General features: G+C 36.0%; 1 protein-coding gene and 1 long non-coding RNA gene across 2 annotated transcripts in view; one reads left to right on the top strand and one right to left on the bottom strand.

Moving 5' to 3' along the window:
* Positions 1-12,020, top strand: part of cdc42se2 (CDC42 small effector 2) — a 59,567-nt gene extending 47,547 nt beyond the window's left edge. The window contains exons 3-5 of the mRNA XM_088629816.1: positions 7,938-8,039; positions 8,931-9,044; positions 10,747-12,020. Coding sequence (XP_088485942.1) covers positions 7,938-8,039; positions 8,931-9,032 — 204 coding nt within the window. The 3' untranslated portion in view covers positions 9,033-9,044; positions 10,747-12,020. The remainder of the gene's footprint in view (positions 1-7,937; positions 8,040-8,930; positions 9,045-10,746) is intronic.
* A 1,328-nt stretch (positions 12,021-13,348) lies between these two features.
* LOC148673397 (uncharacterized) lies at positions 13,349-20,998 on the bottom strand. Its single transcript, XR_015936014.1, has 2 exons — positions 20,594-20,998; positions 13,349-14,880 (listed from the first exon to the last, which is right to left on the bottom strand). It is a non-coding gene; the product is annotated as an uncharacterized LOC148673397 (long non-coding RNA).
* Positions 20,999-21,881: the final 883 nt, after the last annotated feature.

Genomic DNA, 21,881 nt, shown 5'->3' with positions numbered 1-21,881 from the left:
ATATTGTAAGCAATGTGTGTGAAACTGTCCCAGATATAAAAAAACTGCCTTAACCATTGTCACAATTATAAATTGTAGACATTGTAATGATGACATAAATTACAGTGAAGTACAGCACAGAAAACCATAAAGAAATATGACAAACCAGGCTTTCCCACTATGACTTATTTTATTAAACATGCGTTGTAGGTTTAAAAGTCAGATTTCAAATTTTTATAGATGTATGAATTCTACTGTACATTGTCATCAGGCAACAATAGAAATATATCTGTATTTGTTATCTGTAATGGCTTTGTGACCTACCTCTATAACCCAGATATGCACTTGCAATAAAAAGATTTCATTTTTGTTAAGGGAACTGTAATTGGAATAGACTGCAGGCCAAAAAAAACAGAAGTAGAAGCTTATGTCATCTGACTCATCCTCATTAGAAAGATCACTGGCCCATGTGGACTGCATCTGAGAACACAGGCCTAAAATTTATTTGAAAAGTTTGGTTTATTTCTAATTCTTTAAATATTACATATGCTTACCAGACTTTGGAAGATTTCTCTGCGTGATAATAGAATTTATTGATTCCTACTCATAATTCTTTGTACAACTGGATGACAAACGTTAATTCGGTTTTATATTCTGAAATATTTTAATTACAGTTTTTTATGGTAAACTGAATTGCCCCATAGGTTCTGAGAACTCTTGTGGTGTTGCTTCAGAAATTTGTCGGAATGAAACGTCAAAGTGGCCTGAAAGGCAGTAAGCAAGGAGGTATCTGGACTGAAGAAAAGCTTCACAGGGCAGATGCATAGACACTGACGTCATGTTTGCATTCTTTAAAATATCTTTATAGCATTTTAACATTTTTTAGTACTTTTTTTTTATAGGCAAATCACTGTAAGTAATACACTCGTAATCCTCATAAGAAAAAAACTATGATATGATCAAGTAAAACAATTACACATTTAAACTTTAGTACATTCTCATACATGTACAGATGTGAATAGTATTGACAGCTCCACTGTTTCTATTTTAGGAAATATGATATGAACATTGTAGTCTTTTCTTGAAATCTTGAGTAAGAATTACCTAATGCGAAGCTCTTACTTCATAAATGACAATTTTGACAGTCATTTTCCTGCACAGCCTTTGTTTATTTAAATTACTAGGAATTATGTAGCTGAAGCATTTTTTTCCTGTCAGAAACTTTTGCCTTTTTTTTACAGAGGAATGCAATATACACTAGTCATTGTGATTTTGTCATTGTCAACAGCAAAACGCGATCGACAGTGATATCTAGTTTTACAGATTAGGTGAATGTGTCTGGGTACAACAGCATGAAGGGCAGGATTGCGGTCTGAACTTATTTTTGCCACCTAAGTTCTAGTGCTGAAAGTGTAATACTCCATGACTCTGAATAACGAGTTTATTAAACGTGCATGATACAGATGTGTGTCAGTGGCACAGGATATATAAAAAGGGAAAAATCATCAGGAAATTGTGACCGTTTGTCACCGAATGAATTCTAAGGAACCCCAAGCATACATTTTACTCCTGTCATTTGTAGTGTATTCTGACGTGAAATCTAGTATGTTTTTTTTTAGATATATTTTAAGTCAACCATAGTTGTATGACCAGTTATTCAGGTTCTTTACACTGTGTTGACAGCTCATGCACAGGTCTGTCAGAGTGTGTCTTCTTTTAGGTCCGGTACTGATCATTCTATGGTATTTCTTTGCCTTTTCTACTCAACTTAATAAAATACATAAATTACTTTCATTTTTCATATGTAGAGTGCTTTCGATTCAGTACTTTATAAGTTGTCTTCTCAGCTAAATCTATGTTTGACTTAAGTTCTGAGGTGTCAGCCTGAGGCTGTGATGTTCATAAGCTTTGTAAATCTTGATTTTTATGTGGTTACAAATTGGAGGGGCTTGTTGAGCTCTGACACTAGTTGTAATAAATATTGAGAAATAAATTAGCATTCACACCCTAACACCAACATGCAGAGAAACTAAAGAAGTAAAGTTTTAGAAGTTAAGTTACTAGGAAATTCCCACTACTCACAGACTGTCAAGCATAGTTGCATGTCTTTGTTTCTGACACAGGGTAGTGTTAAAGTAAAGGAACAGGAAACACATTTGAAAGACGGCTTTATTCACAAAAAATGATACACAAAACACCTGGACTATCATTTACAATGAGTACAATTACTCGGCCGAGCCTCTTACAGAACTGAAAATTATTTAGGTCTCTGTGATGAACAGAAAGAGAGAAGGTCAGTGTAATGAACATCAGGCCTTAGTTAAACAAATTAAGGACTCTTTCTGGGACAAAACTGCTTTCTAAGCTGATGCTGAACAAAAGGTTACCCTTCTCTCTAAACCAAATGAATCCGATAATTTTTTTTTGTCTTAAAAGGAACTGAACATTTCAACAAATGTAATTTAATGGACTCTTTTTCTGAGATATGAAGTACTGACCTTAAACTCAGTTATCTGCTTTCTGTTTTAAATAGACAGCCTGAAGTGCTGAAGTCTGGCCTCTAAAAGATGTTACCCTCTCACACCGCGAAGGTGCTTCATTGTCATAGGCAGAAAGAGAGAATTATGTCACCTGAACTTCTGATGTATTAAGCTGGTCTTATGAATGGCCGAACTACTTATTAGCTTAACATTTACTGTTTATACCTCCCTCTTCCAAAAAGACTTAGGTTTAGTGGTATGTGGTGTGCTGTATCACATTTTCATACCTGCATTCAAAATGCAGTCATAAAAAACAGCTTTTTAATCTAAATACATTTGCTTATTTAAACCTGTTTAATGATGCTAAACATAAGCTCATACCTATTTAAATGTTATTTACCTATTTGACTTCTAAAACACTGAGACCTGGTAATTATTTTTTTAGAAATGAAAGAGTTCAAATACCCCCCATATTTTTTTCCAAAGACATAAAAAGGTCTACAGTGACTGAAACTTTTCAAGACGGCTTTAATTTTATAATTAATCCACATGCATGGTCACATAGAATAAACAGATAGTCAGAAGTTATTATAGAGGAGCTCCCCAACCTCTTGTCAGACAGAAAAAACAAATAGCAAGTATCAGAAGTATGCTTAAAAAAGTTATTTTGAGCATTATGGTATTTTGTGCAGAGTAAGAAAATATACGTTTAAAACTACCAAGCCTTTATACAATGTAATAGACTTAACATTTGTAAACGAAACACATTGTAATATCTTGTCTGGAAAATCTAGAGAACAGCAACATATCTGCATAATCCCTATCACTGTAGTTATTTAGTTTGCATTTGGAGAACCATACACAGGAGCAAGAAACTGACTTCGTTTCCGAACTATTCTACTTACTGGAGTTATGTTAGCCCACATTTGTGTGTGCATGCTTTTGCTGTTTATTTCATTATAAACTTAAAATTCAGTGAGAGGTGGGTGAACTCTTTTGAGTTGTCTTATAAGTTGTCTTTCTGTTGAGATACCACATGTCTGATAATGTTAGCCTTCCACTCTGGAAAGAGACACTATGTACTGTTTTTTCTGAGCTTTTTCCATTGATTTCCACATGACTTCCTCAATGTGCGTTATAATCCTCATAAATAGCCAAGCCTTGACCTTTTAGTGCAGTCAAGTGACTAATAACAGCAGCTTCACCTTAGAGAATACTGTAGAAAAGCTTCACATTCTTATACACACACAAGCACACACTACTGCTGAAAGATGTTTGAATCGTACTTCATCATTATTGGGTTGGCTTTATTGTTGAAACTAGCTATAACCATTTTACTCCAACTCATAAAAAAATAAACTGAGTTAGATCATTCATGTGGAAGTAGAACTGGCTAGATTCCTTTAAAAACGATAATTACACAAAGAGAACATTTATTCATTTTTAAATTATCTGAGAAGACACTTTGAAAGTGGTCTTGCTTATCTTGCACTCGGTTGCAATTATGTCCAGATTTTGTTCCCATCTGGCAGCTTTACTGTTAAACTAACAATCACATGAACCCACAGAGCCCTGTACAAGGCCTTTTAAATTGCATTAATGAGGCATTGGAGTCTTATTGAGATTTGTACTGACAAATTTGTACTGGCACTATAATTAATTGTACAAATGTGACATTCAAGATTTTTTACACTTAACTGAAGCTGAACAATAACTCTTTAAAGTGAAAGTAATCTGTACTGGTTTCTGGGTGTTTATACATATATGTACATAGAGCCCTCTACATTTATTTACACCCAATTCTGGACATGAATTAAGTTCAAGAAACACATTTTGTTCACACCCCTCTAGCTCGTGTTTTGTAACCCCTCCTCTGGTGCGGATTAAACTAACAAGATGCGTCTTGTAGAACTATATTTCGTAATTGTCCCTATCTATGCAAGAGACCCGACAGCCACCCCCCCCCCTCATATTTCACAGTTCTTAAATTTGAGCTCCATTTTACACCCAACATAACTCTGTCCAGAATGCTCAGTTTTTATTTCATCTGACCATAAAGCATGGTTGCAGCTGTCATTCAGACTGGTCTGGCAAACCTGAGTCACCTCTTCTTGTGGCTGACCCTTACAATAGGCTTCTTCCTTGGTGCTCCATCACGAATCCCATTCCTGCAGGCAAGGCTGAAGGAGAGTTTTCAACACTTTGTATCCCGAAGGTGCCAGTCTGTGGTGGAGATTTCCAACAGTTAACTGTGGATTTATAGGTTCTCCTAAGCCACTTGTCTCACAGAATGATATACTGTACTTGCATCCTCTTCCTGGCACAGTTACTACTCCCAGTAACATTAATTTCTTGAAACTGGGTGTACAATGAAACAGCAGTACCTTTATGATTACAGTATAACATTTAGGTTTTAAGCAGGACACATAATTTGGTTTATAGTTCAAGTTGTTATACTATTAGAAGTATAAATAAATCTGAAGGGCAATCGTACATACAAGAAATTCCCAGAAATTCTGTTTAATTACATTGAACTTATTGATTTATTGAGATACAAACAGGATTTTAAAATGTTTTTGCATACAATTGCGTAAACCCTAAAAATGCCATTTCTGAAGTTATTTTGAACAATTTACAAGATTGGCAATGCGTTCTGTCTGAACCGTGTGTGCACCACCCTACTCTCCTCTCCTCTGAAACCATCATTACTAAACTTGTGTAATTTTGTACAGACGGTCCCTGTTATAAGTTATCCCGCTATACTGTACATAATTTTTCACTTGCGTCATTGATGAAGTATGTAAAAATTCTCCATAATTACGTCATTTTTCAAGACACGAGAAGCCAGCAATGTAGGTGGTTCGAGGATCATTTTCTCCTGGAAATGAAAAACTATGGTCAAGCAAAATCTAACATTCTTCTTCATGTAAAACATGCTGTTGCCCATTATTTACCTTATGAATCGTTACGTCCCAACTTTAAAGTTGAATTCTCATCCACACGCCACATGTAATAATAATAATAATAATAATTGCTTACACTTATATAGCGCTTTTCTGGACACTCCACTCAAAGCGCTTTACAGGTAATGGGGACTCCCCTCCACCACCACCAATGTGCAGCATCCACCTGGATGATGCGACGGCAGCCATAGTGCGCCAGAACGCTCACCACACATTAGCTATCAGTGGGGAGGAGAGCAGAGTAATGTAGCCAATTCATAGAGGGGGATTATTAGGAGGCCATGATTAGTAAGGGCCAATTGGAAATTTGGCCAGGACACCGGGGTTACACCCCTACTCTTTTCGAGAAGCGCCCTGGGATTTTTAATGACCACAGAGAGTCAGGACCTCGGTTTTACATCTCATCCGAAGGACGGCGCCTGTTTACAGTATAGTGTCCCCGTCACTATACTGGGGCATTAGGACCCACATGGACCGCAGGGTGAGCGCCCCCCGCTGGCCCCACTAACACCTCTTGTAGCTACTGTAGCTGTAGCTTATCCAGCCAGTAGATCAAGCTGTGATTAACTTTAAATGCATGAACAGTGTGTAGAAAAAGATCTATCCTGATGCAGGGAATGACTTAGTTGGTTTTGACAAGACCACAATTCAGGAGGAGTTGGTGACTACTTATTCATTTCAATTTATTATTTTTACGGGTTATAGATTCATTTAATGTATATACACATTTGAACTGTATGTTGGGAACATATATTAATGTATTCCTTATGATATTAATTTCAGTTTGTAAGTTATTTCACTATAAGTTGCATTATTTAGGAATGTAACCTGTATTACAATGAGACACTCTGTCCTACATTTAGTTAGCTAAAAGTGACACACATGCTCTACCTTATATTTCCCTAAATTGTATGGGAAAAGCCTCCCTCTTAAAGTTGCAGTGGTAAAGTTTGCATCCTTATGGTCCCAAACCCCTCATATTTATATTGTTTGTATGGGGCAAAATTCACCTTTTTTACATAATTTCACTACATTTAGGAAGTTTCTGGTCCCAACATATACTATATTGGGGACCACCTGTATTTTATTAGTTTACTTCTGATTTCATTCTTCAACTTTCAAGTCTGAAAATCACTCTGAACAGATTTAAATATTCTAAAGGATATGTCTTACGCACATGTAAATGTTTTAGCGTTTAATTTATTTAATGTATTACGTCAGCTCGTTTTTAAGTATCGTGGGGCATGTCTACAACATAGTATGTACGTAAGTCAACTACTTTTTATGACCAGAACTTCAAAAAGAAACAGCATTAACAAAACAGATCAGTTTACATGTAAAGATATGCTTTTTGTACTTCAAAGTAAACGATGGTTTCTTTTTGATCTTCATTTTTTTAACTTGTACTGTACATTTTCTGGCCACACGTATCCACTTTCCACTAGGATAATGTATACAATTAATTTTTTTCTTAAAAACTTTTTACGCTTAAAACATGCCTAGCACCCTGCATTAATGTAGACCCAGTGTAGATTCAGGTCAGAAAGTAAAGAAGCCAGACAGGAATAAATACTAGCAGAGAGTTTACTTTGAATCTAGCACTTAGAGGCTAGTATAATGTATATGTCACTTATATTTCAGTATAGAAAATACATATATAAATCCTATTATTGAATCATGCTCTATGCTGTATGAAAATCAGTTACAAATATGTTTAAATTTCTTTTAGCTATTTTACATAAAGTGTCCAGTAGTGTTTTTGATTGCTAATTTCCCATAACATGGTAATACCAAAATGCATTTATGATCCGAGGTGTACTAAAATGGGAGCCACATTCATTAATTTTAAGAACGACTCAAATTATCAAAAGGTCAGGATTTCTAACACATATTCAGGTGACATCCAAAAGAACACATCTGTGACAAAATTGATTAAAAAGATGTGATTTATGTGTGCAAATAAGTAAACTGCATCCACCAGCTACGCTATGTTCAATTAGGAGTAGTGTTGCAAACAAAGTTCTGTGCCACTCTTATAAAAAGTGCAAAAGAAGAGAGAATGTGAACTTTATCCAAAGAAAACCGCAGTGTTTCAAGATTTACTGGTTAATGGGATATATGACTAGTTTAAAAAAGTGTTTGGGTTTGTTATTCTGCAATTGTTTTCAAGCTGAATTTCATTAGCATTTTTTGTGTTAACTTCTGCTTTCATTTATATTTTCTTTCCTGTGTCATTTCAAAACCCGCACTCTCATCTCACCAAGGTGAAGTATTCATCCTGATGTGCCAGATGTGCAAGGAACTCTGCAGCGATTGTGTAGCTTAAGTAGTAGCTATTTTTTTTTGTATTGGAAAAAGCAGAGCAGCTGGTTCCTATCTGGATTCATAAAGATTGTGGAATATCAAATATAAAACTAATATATTTTTTCCTGATGTTGTTCACAAAGAATTCTTGTAGGTAAATAGCTAATTGCATCTCCCCAATATGATGTCAGTGAGGTCTCTTTTTTTGCAGAAGCGACGAAGGCGGATCGACCGAAGTATGATTGGGGAGCCAACAAACTTTGTACACACAGCCCATGTGGGATCGGGAGACCTGTTCAGTGGCATGAATTCAGTAAGTAGTGGCATCGGGGTCTAATGTATTGTTTTGGTTGAATGTAGCCGAAGTCCTGATTATCCATGGTTATATAACATGTGGATGCCATTACTAAATCAGTAAGATGCTCATTATTTGGGGACCAAACACTTAGCAGTGTTTAGGAACCAGTAAAACAGTAAAGGCATGTTTTATGAAAAGAAAAATCATAGCAGGATAAAATGAGGGACTGAAATGATAATTTACCATATACTAATTTAGATTTGCCTAGAATTAGTGGTTTCACATAAAATGTATGTCTAAGTTGTTGTCTGATGAGACTCCAGAGGTTTCACTGTAATGAAAAGGATATCGAGATACTGTACTGTACTCTAAAACTTATTGTTTGTAAAAGGAAATCTTGGCTGATACACAATACATTCTAGATATCATGTTACTCCTGGCAAATCCTCGAAAACTAGCTTTTAGATCAGAGATTTTCACAGAGCTGACACAGCTTTATATCAGTAAAATACCAAGATATTGTTTCTTTTGGCTGTAAGACTATTTGTCGGTTATTTATAAATTGATTTGCTACACAGACAATGCATGGAGATTTAGATCATATGGATAAAATGTGTTTCAGTGCCTTTTTTGGGATGAAATCATAACAAATTACTTGAATATTTCACAGAAAAGCATTTTTAGACTACATATCATCCATTTCAGTTTGTGTTACATAAATTGATCTTAGCAAGAATGCTTCTTTCAAGAATGTTTCTGATTAAGGTTAGATATGATATCAGTGTCAACTTGCAGAGAAAATTCTGGAAAACAAGTTTGGGGGTTTAACCTGTTTCATTCTTCACACTATTATTATTTTACAACTTCTTTGGAATGCAGAAATTATTCATGTCACTTCTCTTCCAGGTGAATTCAATCCAAAACCAAATGCAGTCTAAAGGAGGATATGGAGGTGGTGCCATACCAGTAAATGTTCAGATGCAGCTTGTGGATACAAAAGCAGGATAACTTGTTTTGAACGTATGTTTGCTAAGCTTTGTCTTTTTCTGGCGGGGGGTCTTGTCTGTCATTTTAAAACTGACTTTGCTTTTTTTAAGTTTAGTTTTTGTTTTTCATGCTTGAATGTATTATCTTTTTAAACAGTGTTAATAGTTGAAAAAAAGAAAAACATCAGAGAGGAAGCAGTATCTACACAAGCGAAATACAGAACAATTATGGTTTTTACCTTTTTTAGCTGCAGACAAAGTCTTCATACTGTTCATGAGACAGTTATTCAATAATTCGTTTTCTAAAAATTGGAGATTAAACTCTCTAGTCTATATAATATGCAAAAGTGCAAATATACATTTCAGAACCCCAGTTTAATAACTTTCATTTAATACAGTATATCAAGATTAATATATCATGTCCATTCATTAACTAAATAACACTTTAAGGATGTTATGATTTTGCTGTAGTAAGGATAAATAATTATATTTGCTTAAATGTTCAATATCGAAACAAATAGCAATGAAACTGCTGCACTCAGATTTCAGTTTCTCTTAAATGAAGGTTGAAAGTAAATGAAACCATTAAGATATGTACAAATGCAATTAAATAGTATTTGATGTCTGTGTCCAAACTAGGTTATTCTGTAATACAATGTTTTTTTTCCCCAAACACCATTCATCATTGTCTTGTCTGCAGAATCGTTTCCCAAACCTTCCCAGACCTTTATGCTTTTATGAAAAGACAGCTAAATGTAGTATTCCTTCAACTGCTTCAATGTCTCCTCCACATCGGCTGAAAATGTTATAGAAAATGTTATAAATGTTAAAACATGGGATAAGAAATGTTATAGTTGGAAGTACTACTGTTAAACAATGCGGAGATGAAGAGATGTTCGGCTCTAAACAAACAATGTGGCAACAAAGTCCACATTTTCATTATACAATTATTCTGCCCTGCTCCCTTTTATCAGCACTTTTAATTGCTCTTTCTTTTCTTTACTTTAAAAAATAAAAACACTAACAACAATATTTACCATTACCAACATCTCTTCCCACTCTTTTCCCTATTCCATCTTGATTCTCCCACCCACAAATACACTTACAAATCTTTACCCACCTTCTCCTTCTCTAAAGCAAACACCTCCCATTCCTCCTACACAAAACCTTAAAGCTTCAGCAGGAAGCTACATTGCAACAGATATTACTATATATATACAGTATAGAAAGACAGATTATCATACAGTACATCTCACACCAGGCACTATTAACACACTAAATTCCCTTTAATGTGACAGAGATTATTCAGCGGTTTTAATAATAGAATTCCAGTTTAACTCTGCTTCTCACTAACCCTGAAATCCCTTATTGCTTTGTCACTTTGCCAGGCACTTCCTCAAGTTTTGTCTGGCCCAGCAGAAAGTTTGCCAACTGTTCAAATTTTTTTCTCCTTCTGCTGTACCACATCCTAGACGATGTCCTTGCCTTCTTTAACATCTTGCTGTTAAAAATGTTGCTTCCTGGTTTCAACAAGTATAAATCAGCACATCACCATTTTAGCCCTGAACAAAAGTCATCAGAAACATTGTACCTTCTTAGCAAAACACAAACATTTTTGACCTGTTGCTTCTATAGTTCTATAGTACCTCCTCTCATACAGTACCTCTCTCTGTTAAACATCTGCAGTTTTTACTTGCTTTTTTACTAATACTAATACAAGTCCATTTGTTTTACAGGTTCCTGAGTGTATGTTTCTTCATCCTTGCCTCCTGTTTGCCTTTGGTGACTGCTTTTCGTGTTCCACATAAGACAGAAGTGATGGTTGTGCTATACCCCTGTGACTGTTCTTCGAAGAAAAAAAAAAGTTTGCCATTCTGTTGGAAATAAGCTGCCTCGCCTTTCACAAGGTGTTTGGCTTAGGAAACATGGACGTTATGTTTTCTCCCTTAATCTTTACTGAATCACATGTTAGCATGACCTTTTGTTTCTGCAAGTGCCAGTGCAAAATGTAACAATGCTCCTCTTTGTCATTTGCTGAGAGAAAATCTGCTTTTTGTTTTTGAGTTTGATTTGTTGATGTTTGAAGGTCTGGAACCTACAAGCACAAAAGACTTAACATTTATCTTTTTTTTTTCTTTTTTGCTTTCCTGTTTTGCTGTCAGCATAGTAGTTGACTGCGTGCTTGTGAAGTGGCTTTGTATGGTGGCCTATCAGTGCCAAAATGCCTGTAGTTGCGGAATGATACTTTTGCTGACAAGAAATAAAATAGTCAATGCCATTCCATAGGAAAAATAATTACCTAGCTGCTTAAAAATGTTTTTTTGTCTTTTTTTTATTTCTGAACTGATCTTGAAATAAAACTGGCTTTTCACATGGTGAACTGCTGTAAAATGCTCAGTATACTTGATTTTAAGAAACCTGAGTTTTATTGTGTAACCTGTGTAGGTACATGTGTATAATGTAGTGGTGTCGTAGTGATCAGTACTGGTGTGGCAGCAATATTTATAAACCTGACTATGATGCAACTTGAAACTTGCAGTCTTATGCAGTCACAGTCTAACCTGTTGCCTGCATTTATTAAAACTACACTTTTGTAATATTTTTTTCACAGCAAATGTCAGTATCTCTGTATTAAATACTTTGGGGCCATGAAGGCTGCCATGGGTAGTTCTCAAGCTGCCTGAACAAATGCCAGTAAAATTACCATCAACAAACAGGGTGACTAACTATTTTACTTAAGGTTATTTAGCTCAGGTTAAAAGGCATATTTTCACTTCTATAAAATGATGTACATTGTATAATATTGCACTGTTTTCTAATGTTAGTGTAAAAGTGTACCTTTAGAAAAAAAATATAACAACAATTGTATGGCTAGATTGTTTATTGGTTAGGTAGAATCTTTTTATGAAAAGTCCTTTTAACAAGATGTAAAAAATTTATAAATCTAGGATAATCAGAATTTGTCTTCACTGTTTCAGGTACAGTTTACGTGGCATCCAAAAAAAAGAAATTCTGGCATTTAAAAATGCGACAGCTGTGAAATTGTTTTGCAGTCTGTGGTTGAACTTGTATTGCGTTTAAATATCAGACTGCAGACTCCAAATACTCTTTTCCTAGCTTTTCGTTAATGGCCTTTTGCTTTTCTATTCAAGTATTTTCTGTTTTCTCAGATCAGCATTTTTTTTATTTTTCATTTCAATTCATGTAGTAGTTTCATTGAGCTGGTTTGTTTCACACAGTGGTAGCCTTGTAAGAAAAATGACTGAAACACCAACAGTGGATTAGCTTGGAATTACTATGTATGCAGTAAACTACAGTTGTGTGCCAGACTTTATTGTTTCTTAGGTATGTTTTCATTTCTTCCCTCTCAAGTGCTTTGTTTGTAAATTTCGTATTCTTTGTATGCCACATTCTATGGTAGTTTAATTTATTCTTTTTAGTTAATTACTGACTGGTTTTACACTGATCAGCTCGAAGCTTTTCCCATTCAAATCAGAGGGCAGTAACTTGCATTAGCGCACGATTGTGTAATTATTTATTTTTTTAAGAATATCAACCAGCTACGGAAGGATTTCAGAATAACATAACATCTGTGACAGGATTCAATTTTATTTAAAACAAACGACGACAAAGCCCTTTCTCAAAAACACTTAAATAAATGAAAGGATTTAGTAAGCACCAGTTGTGACATTTTCACATTGGTTTTTGTGAAAATGGTGAAAATAATTAGAAGCACAAGAAGGAAGGTATTGACAGATAATCTAGAGTGTAAATATCCAAAAATAATAGGCAAGGTGTTGTAAACCTTATAGTAGTATAAATTTACTTTTACCCATATCTATTTCCTAATGTTTGTTTCACTTTACAGCATCAGGGAGTTCATCCAAATCAATTATAAAAAAAAAAGAAAATGTTGTTTTTTTATTTTTTTATGATACATATTCAGGTTTTGTACACTTTTCATCCCTCAGTAAATTCACTTCCAATGTTGGTTTGTAGATTACAGAATGTCTACAGTTTAAATAAATATTTTTTCCATGTTATACAAATTGTCTTGTTTTTTATGTATAGTTAAAACACTAGCTGAATTTTGTGAGATTTGGTTCAACAAGCTTGGTTGGTTCCTATTAGCTAAGGGATCTGAGGATCTAATCTAACCATTTCTTGAGACCATTTCAGCTTGTGGAATTGTATTTGGTTGGTTTGTTCAGTACTTCTGCAACCCTTAGAGGAAAGAAGAGGCACCCAGTTGACAGTCTTGGATGTACAGTACTGTACTTCACCTTAGTTTGCACTTCTATGCTCTGGTTCATGTTTCACTGGTAGATTTTTAAAAAAAAACTCCACTGGAACCTTTTTAATAACTTGGAATGTGCTTTCTTATACTTTTTGTAATGTGAATGCAAGAACTCTTCCAAAAACTTGTATCTCTAATGAATCTACTACTGTTTCCCCTTGTCCATCTATCTATTAAAAGAAAACCAGGATGTTCCTAGTGTTCTGTACTTTAATAATTATAATTAATCATATTTAATAGACTGCTCAGTTCTTTTTGATCTGATCCTTTAAGTTAACCCACAACTTTTCATAGGCTGATCTTACTGTTTTAATACTGTTTTTAATGCGTTGTTTTAATACTGTAGTATTTACTGACTTGATTCTCACTAGAAGCTCCCTGCTTGAATTCCTCAAAGGTTTTAATTACACAGTACAATATCATGTATATTTATAATGTTTTTGGAAATTCACAATTGTATTAATAGGTACTAGTCAGAGTATGTATACAGAGTATGACTGCATTTTGCTTTTCCTCCACAGTGTAAGAATGTGTTTGGTTACTAGGTAACAAGCCTAACAGTGAGGCAGGTGCTCTCATTGACAGATGTTTCCTTGTGGTCTGGGGCATGTTTTTGTCAAAGCTACTTCTTTGTGTGGGATGTGGTCATTAGAAGCAACTGGGAACCATTTTTATCCTAAGACACAGGTCTATTTAGTTCTGTTTTCAGGTTAGCAATTTGCATCTCTTTAAAAACAGTGTACAGAGTAACCACAGTGTTCAGAAGAAAAAAACCATGAAGGGTAGTACAGCTGTCGTAGTTTATGAAACTGCTGCACCAACACAGAATTAAGGTATATTAAAAATGGAGTTATATTGTACATACCTATTTAAGTTCATTGGCTTCTTTGTTCAAAGTTATAACGTTATTTTTACATTAAGAACATGAATGAACTTCACAGAAATTCAAGTAACAATCAAAGTTATTGGAGTGTGTTTACAACCAAGCAGTTGAGCCCCTAGAAAATTAAATGATTGTTTATGATTACAACAGGTTTTAGGCATTAATACACAGTATGGTTACAGCTGTGGATTTACAGTATAACAGGAACATTATGGGTGGGACACTGCAGTCGTACCCTTGAGCAAGGTATCAGACTGAGTCAATTAAGGATGCATCATAAAATCACCTTGGATTGAAACACCTGTCAAAAACATAAGTAGGTTAATACAAGTTGTATATTTTAGCAGGTGACATGATTGTTAATGTCCTGCAACATTAGAAATTATGGAAAAATATTACGTTATTCTTCACTTTTCATGGCATTGCATTTGTATTTGCCTTATTAAAAAGGATAAATATTTGTACAAGTATGCTCTGACCACACTGACATCTCTACCTCCATATTTAGTGGGTTTGGTCTGTCTCTTTTTGTGTGTGATGACAGATTCCCTCAATCCTCATTGAAGTCATCAGGGTGCCCATTGCTATCGATGATGGCTTTGACTACTACTTGCGAGTCTTATCGATGGCTGTACCATCCAAAGTGAGACGCACACCGTGTTCCACAGACAGCCCACACGAAATCCAGGCCTGTGGGGACAAGAGAAGATTTGACCATATGCCTTTTCTGTCTCATTAGGCAACGCTTGGTGCTCTCTTCCTCAGCTAACTGCCCTCCTTGATAGCAGTGCCTCCCTGGGTGGATAGTTCTGCTACTGCAGTTTCAAGGGAACAGGGTTTATCCCACACTTCTTTAGCTAGATCATCAGTTGGTCCTTTAGCCACCTTTTCTGTCCGCTTGAAGAACAGTGACTGGGTTGTAACGGGCCGTACAGTGTTTTAAATGGCAGTTACAGTAGTCCACTTGATGGTAGCTTCAGTACTCCTGCAGTTGGTTCTCTTTAGGATTTCTATTTATGGCACATGGTCATGGCAGGTCAATTTCAGAATTGAAGGCATTTTGTTGTCCATGCCATAGCTGGCATCCAGCAAAGTCCTTATGTCCCGTGGTGCTAGTGGTAGGGAGGTTTTTCTGCTGTGAAGGTTTCTATGCCCCTAGGCTAAATGTCCCAATAGACACGGCAGCCTATCCAGCAATGTTTGAGTAAGCTACATTTCTAGGCCTTTCCCCAGCTGGTGTGAGTGATGTGGTCCTTAAATAGGGCTGCTCAAACACAGAAGAGCACCTAAAGTCCCATCTAAATTTCTGACGCTCAGCTGAGCTGCCACTCGAAGCCCATCTGCTACCGATACCCCTGTATCTCTGCCTTCCAGGGCCCTGACTAGTGGCTTCCAGATCATTCAATCCTGCCCCCATCACCAGGAACCCAAACACCAGTCGACAGTAATGATAGGGATGCACGTGGGAGCTCACTAATTGGCAGTCGTGCCGGATACCTTTTGCGATGAAATTGTTTATAGTCATGTGGGGGTTGCGGCTTGGCCCTGACACCACTTCTTCGCCGCGGGGAGGAGAGCAAATCTAATCCAATGAACAAATCCAAGGCAACCAGCACCTCTAGGCAGCAGCAGAGGAGGCTGTCGCAACTGGGTGTCGGTTTTAAGATATGGATGCGACAGAACCTTCCTAAACTTAACTCAAACAAGACTGAATTTCCGTTCCCAACATCAGCTTCACAAACATGTCAGTGTTGTTGTTGATGGTGCTGAAATCAGGCTTATGATGAAAGTTATGTATTTGAAGTAAGGAATGTTGTTCAGTTAAGACCCTCTCTCTGCTTATTTGATGTGGGCATATTGCAACAAATCCCTTTATCTCATGAAGATTAAACTACAGCAGTGTGTTACCTCCTGGGGTATCCTCTCTAAAATACAAAAAAAGACTTTTGTATTTTCTGAAATCTTCAGTTCCTGTGCAAACTAAAACTATTCGACATCTGCCCGTTACTCCTGTCCTCTGTAAATTGCCTATCTGTGAAATTTAGATGGGACATTAGGTTTTCCTGCTCATGTTCAAGGCACTGAATGGTCTAGCAGCAGGTTATTTTAAGGACGTATTGCATGACTATCTCTTAATCTGAGTTCTGTTGATTCAGGTCTTCTTACTCAACCAAAAACCAGGCTCTATGCAATGAGTGATAAAGCATTTTCATGTGCAGTGACTCCTTTGCACAAATCCTCTTCATACTCTGCAACTATCAACACCTTTTAATCTTACTGAAAAACCTCCTGCTATTAAAGTTATTTAATTTAGAATTTTATTTTACTCTTAGTTGTATTGTGTCAGTTTGCAGTGATTTTTATTTTTTATTCATATTTGTTGCATACATGTTATTATACTCAGCTTTGAGTTTTCTGATGAGCATTCATTCATAAACTTGTATTGTTAGTAGTAGTAGCAGCAGCATTGAAAGTGTTACCCTCTTTTAATTCCATAAGAAAACAGTTTCATGGGGTGTTATCCATTTATTGATATCGTTTCCAAATGATGTGTTTCAAGTGCGATTTCACTTACAGAACCCTCCAATACAATTTGAAAAGCAGTGAAACATGTTTATCCTTTGCAAACAAAATTGGCCATGCCTATGGAAACATTGCCAAAAATATCTGCACTTTATTAATAAAAGACCAACATACTGTACATTATGTCCCAACGAGTTCCTGTCACAACAATGCACTACTGCTCTCACATACTATGCTTCAATGACATCATTTGTTTATTGTAGGATTAAAAGAAAATGAAACCTGTTGCTGTTTTTCATGGGTTATCTTCCTACTACAAAATCCACACAAGTTTGTTTGAGTTATACCATCTTCTCCAACAGTCTTCATCTTCTACATTACCCTCTTGGTATTCTGTTGATTTAATTGAAACTGGATTCACTGATGATGTTAAAAGGGCTTTTGTGTCTCTGGCTTTTAAATATGCAATATAAACAATACTTTTAAACAGAACGTATTAAACAAAAATCTGGAACCATTATAAAATCTTGACAGCTATTGGGATCCACTTAAATGTGTACTTCTGTGAATTCTGCTCTAGGCACTGGAACTTCACAGGGATTGTGTATTTTTGTATTTAATCTTCATTCTCATTAATTTTATTCAACCTGTTGTACACTTAATTGTTCACGTTACCATGGTTTCCACTTCCTTAGCTACTGTGGGTGTCAGTTCTTATAATGCCCCTATGATGTAATAACTCCATACTAGTTCCATGTTATGCTTAATTTTGGAAAACAGTGAAATGGTTCAAGAACCTTGAATGTTTCCTAAAGAAAACACACAAAATACAGGTAACACACACACATTTACCTTAAAATGAGCCGATTCTCAAAGAAAAAGGTAAATAGAAAAACATTTCTGTTGGTTTCCTTCCTCTTATGAGTATTAGCCCTTATCTGTAGCAATAAATAATACACTTATTTAGTACTTTTCCGGACATTCAACTCAAAGTGCTTTATGGGGGCCCCACCTGGATGATGCTGCCAATGTGCACCAGTGCGCTCGCCTGGGATTTTTAATGACAACTGAAAGTTTGGACCACATTTCATCCAAAGTATGGTGCCATTTTTACTGTATAGTGTCCCCATCGCTATACTGGGGCATTAGGAATTAGTCAATTAGTCAATAGAATGAAAATAATACTTGTTATTCTTTACTGTTTGATCTTTATAATCCTAATACATACAGAGAAATATTTAAGGAATAAATAAACTATGACTTCATCCATTAGTCAATTTTCTCTGTTTAGTGCAATACAGGGGTGTGGTGAGCCAGAGCCTAACAAGGCTGACAATGTGTGTAAGGCAGGATACACCCTAGAGAAGAAGTCAGTCTTTCACAGACGCATTCACTCACAGGACCATTTGGAAATGCCAGTTAAACTAGGCCAAATGTCTTAGGTCTAAGCAAGGAAACTGGAGCCTTTGGAGAAAACAGGCATGGTAACTGGAAGGACATGAAAGCTTTATACAGAAGGCACCACAGAGTTGGCCAGAATCCATCCCAGGACCAGTCTATTAAGAATTTTGAACCAGTCTTGCTGCCCTCCATGCCACCCTGATATTACTTCACACCTTCACAAAATATAAACTTTAACTCCCATGTGTCTAGCCAGAAAATCGAAGCCTAAATGTAAAAGCCCAACACTTCCAGTGGCTCAAGGCCATTACTGCTGTTTCTTATACTAGGCAGTCGCAAACGTTCTCACTTAGTACTCAGAGAATCCAAGTATTGGAACTTAAACCTAGGAAAAGGACAGCATTACGTCTCAGAGCTGGAAAAACATTTTCTCCTTTTGTTCGTTCAAGGCACTGTTTTATACTGAATACATCACTCATTTCAAGACAATTTTGTGGTGCCGATCAAAGGTTCTACAATACATAACAGGATAATTGCGTGTACATATTTTTCTTTCAAGCAAATTTTATGTTTTGATTATGATTTAGTGAATGGTAAGGAAACATTTAGATGGTCACATAATAACAAATAGAATCAATGATTACACGGAGAATACATTAGAAAAAAAACTAGACATTATTTCAATCACAGCACCACCTACTGGAGAATAAGTGTCATTCCAAGGTCTTTACTGGTTAATAAGAGACATATCGGTACCAATAAAAAAATGCCGTAGACAACAAAAAAACAAGATATAAACCTACATGTTTTTGTTAACCTCAAGGTGCTTTATGAACTTTGAGCATTGCGTATGTAACTATTGTAAACCTAGTTTAAAAGTATAGTTTAACATCACCTAAAGAATTTGCTGTTTACTAACATTAGCTGCACCTCCTAAACTGCACCTTCAAACTGCTTTTTGTTCGCGCATCTAAGATATATCTTAGAAACATATATCAGATTTGTTTGCAAATTATTATTTTTTAAATAAATAATAACATGTTCAATACATACTGCTTTTAGTTTGTTCACTTTCCTCAACCATACAATTAAATTTCACGGCATCCTCTGAAGCTAGTACAATTAAACAACTTATTCAGCTATTTTCCTTAAATCTTTTATAGCAGGGTACACTGGATTCAGATGAGAGGTCAAGCCAGTTCTCTCTTATGGATTTTCAGGTTTATTTCAGGATATTTTTTTTAGCACATTACAGGCTTCAAACTCCTAATGAAAAAGTCTTTGTACAGTCATACAGAATTGCTTTGATAACTTTTATAATGAACATGTCTATTTCATTTTGAAGAACAGCTGTTGCCCATATTTAAAGAAAAATGTAATCATTCTGTTTTAGATTTCTTAAAAACAACTGCTACAAACGTCATATAAAGAAGATTTTGGATGATTGTAATTGTCAGATGAATAAAATTCAATTTTAAGTATTGCCTAAAGACAATCTGCATTCACACACAAAAACCTAAAAAAAAACTTTTTATAGTGGGCGAAGTCTATATTAGAAAATAAGAGAGGCTAAATATGAGAGGATATCTTATGGCCTGTTTTGCTTACTGGTTGCTGGTAACTTATTGTATTGAGGTCTGTTTTTGGTTTTTAAAGGATCCCAGAGAATCAATTCCAAGACTTCTAGGCTATTTGTTGCAGATTCCTACAAACTCTTGTAAAAAATTGTCTCCAGTTTTCACTGAAGTCCAGAATTCACACCTATCTGTACTGTTACTGATACATACATACAGACTTCGCGGGGCACAAAACAATTAACTGTTGATCTGCTCAGCTACAGCTCTAAGGAAAATAACTTATCCACTGCCTATGGATGGCTTAAAACTACAGAAATATTGACAAAACAGCACTTTCGCCTGCAAGTGTTTCTAAAAAATAAAACGCACTTAATTGACAATGTACTGTTACATTGCAAAAATCTTGCTCAATGTTTACTCACAAATAAATTTTTAAAGAAAAAGGTCTGATTACGCAAAAGTAAAAAATATTTTAACTTAAAAGTAGTTTATATCGCAATAGCAACAGTTTGTATTAGTTGTAGCAGGCTTCACAACTTAGAAAATTATAAAGGTGCTTAGACCCTTCTTCCCACACAGACTGGAGCCACCAAAGGCACATAAATACAATTTTTACTGTAATTATTAGTTAACTTCTATAGCTGCTCACAATTACAAAAAGGGTAGCTTCATTATCAACTTAAAAAGGCAACCACAAGAGACACATGCAAACAAGAATCCAACATAGTTGAAAGCAACCGAAGGAAAAGAGGCCCTAGAAAAGCTCTTTGCAAGAAAGAAAACATCTTCCTCCTCTTTCACTTTCACTGGAGAGGAGACCTACCTTTTAGAACACCTGTGCCAGGATTTTCTTTTGCACTGCCTCTGCTCCCAGAGCCTCTGGGCTCCCAATGAATACTTACTCAGCTCATGTCAGCCATCCAGATGTGCTTACTTCTGCCAGAGCAAAGACAAAAACCTCAACACTATCCTTAATCTGTCTCACTAGTGTCGTCCTTATCTTGATAGTCCTGTAGCCATATGTTCCAATATACCTCTCCTGCCCTGCTGTTTCCAGCAAGGAACAAGGCGAGGGAGGAACAGAGGGTGTGAATCCTTTACCCCCACTGGCCACTGTTTTTAAGTCCCCTTTCTGGCCACAAGTCCAGGACTTGAATGAGGAGCAGGAGTGTCTGGGTGGTCGTACAGGGAAATCAGACATAAACAACTTGGGACTACTTGAGGACCATGTCTGTACACAAATTGCCAGATGTTGTGGTGTTTTGTCTTTCCTTCCTCTCTCCTTTGTTTCCTCTTTTCCAAGTCTGGTCTCCACCAGCTCATGTGTCACCTCTTGCTGTGTGATAAGTGCCAGACATCTAGATAAACATCTGTGTCATTCAGTTCTGTGAAAACCACTGGCTGCTGTTCTGTTTGCACTAGGCAGAAGGAAAGCCTTGAAAGCAAAGGGAGGCGGACACAGAGAGATAAAAATCACCATACCTGAGGATCACTGGTCATTATAGGCAAAACTCATGTAAACAAAGCTCTAAAGCCACTGTTCTTCACAGACTTTTGTCACACTGTGATACACTAAGTTAATGTTAACCTTAAAGAATAATTTCAGACTTTTAAACCAGACATTAATTTCAGATCACTGTAGACAAGGATTATCATTTTAGAAACAGCAGATAAAACAATACATTAACATCTCAGTTCTCACAGACTTTCCATATATAGTAATAGAAGGAAATCCTTCCAATCGAAAAGGCATTTCCTTCTTGTACTTAACTCTCATTTAAACTAGCTCTTTTTCACTTACGATTCCTTTTTTCTTAATGCCTCAGTTTGAGTTAAAATCTATCGTTTCAAGCTGAGCCACACGTGCGTGCATCTCATGTGTCTTTCATGACCTGATGAACCTTTCTGTGTTCTTCCTCTTAAGTGTTCTGCATGGTTGCTATCAAATTGTTAAAGTAAGATAACACAGTATGCTTCAAGTCTTTCTGCAAAGATGACTGAATATGATCAGAAAGCTGAGTAACTTCATAGACGCCTTTTGAAAATTTCCACTCTGAAACCTGTTATCCCATTGACAGTTTGGTAGGTACAAAGCAAGCTTTAAAAACCTGAATCAATGGTCATTTTTAATTTGATTCTTTGATTTATTCTCATTTGGAAAAGTCCTGAAAATAATTTCAATGTCTTTTA

This window comes from Lepisosteus platostomus, chromosome 4, assembly GCF_059453375.1.
Source record: "Lepisosteus platostomus isolate fLepPlt1 chromosome 4, fLepPlt1.hap1, whole genome shotgun sequence".
Taxonomy (NCBI): Eukaryota; Metazoa; Chordata; class Actinopteri; order Semionotiformes; family Lepisosteidae; genus Lepisosteus; species Lepisosteus platostomus.
Note: the sequence above shows the minus strand (reverse complement) of the source record. Positions and strands in the feature narration are given on the sequence as shown.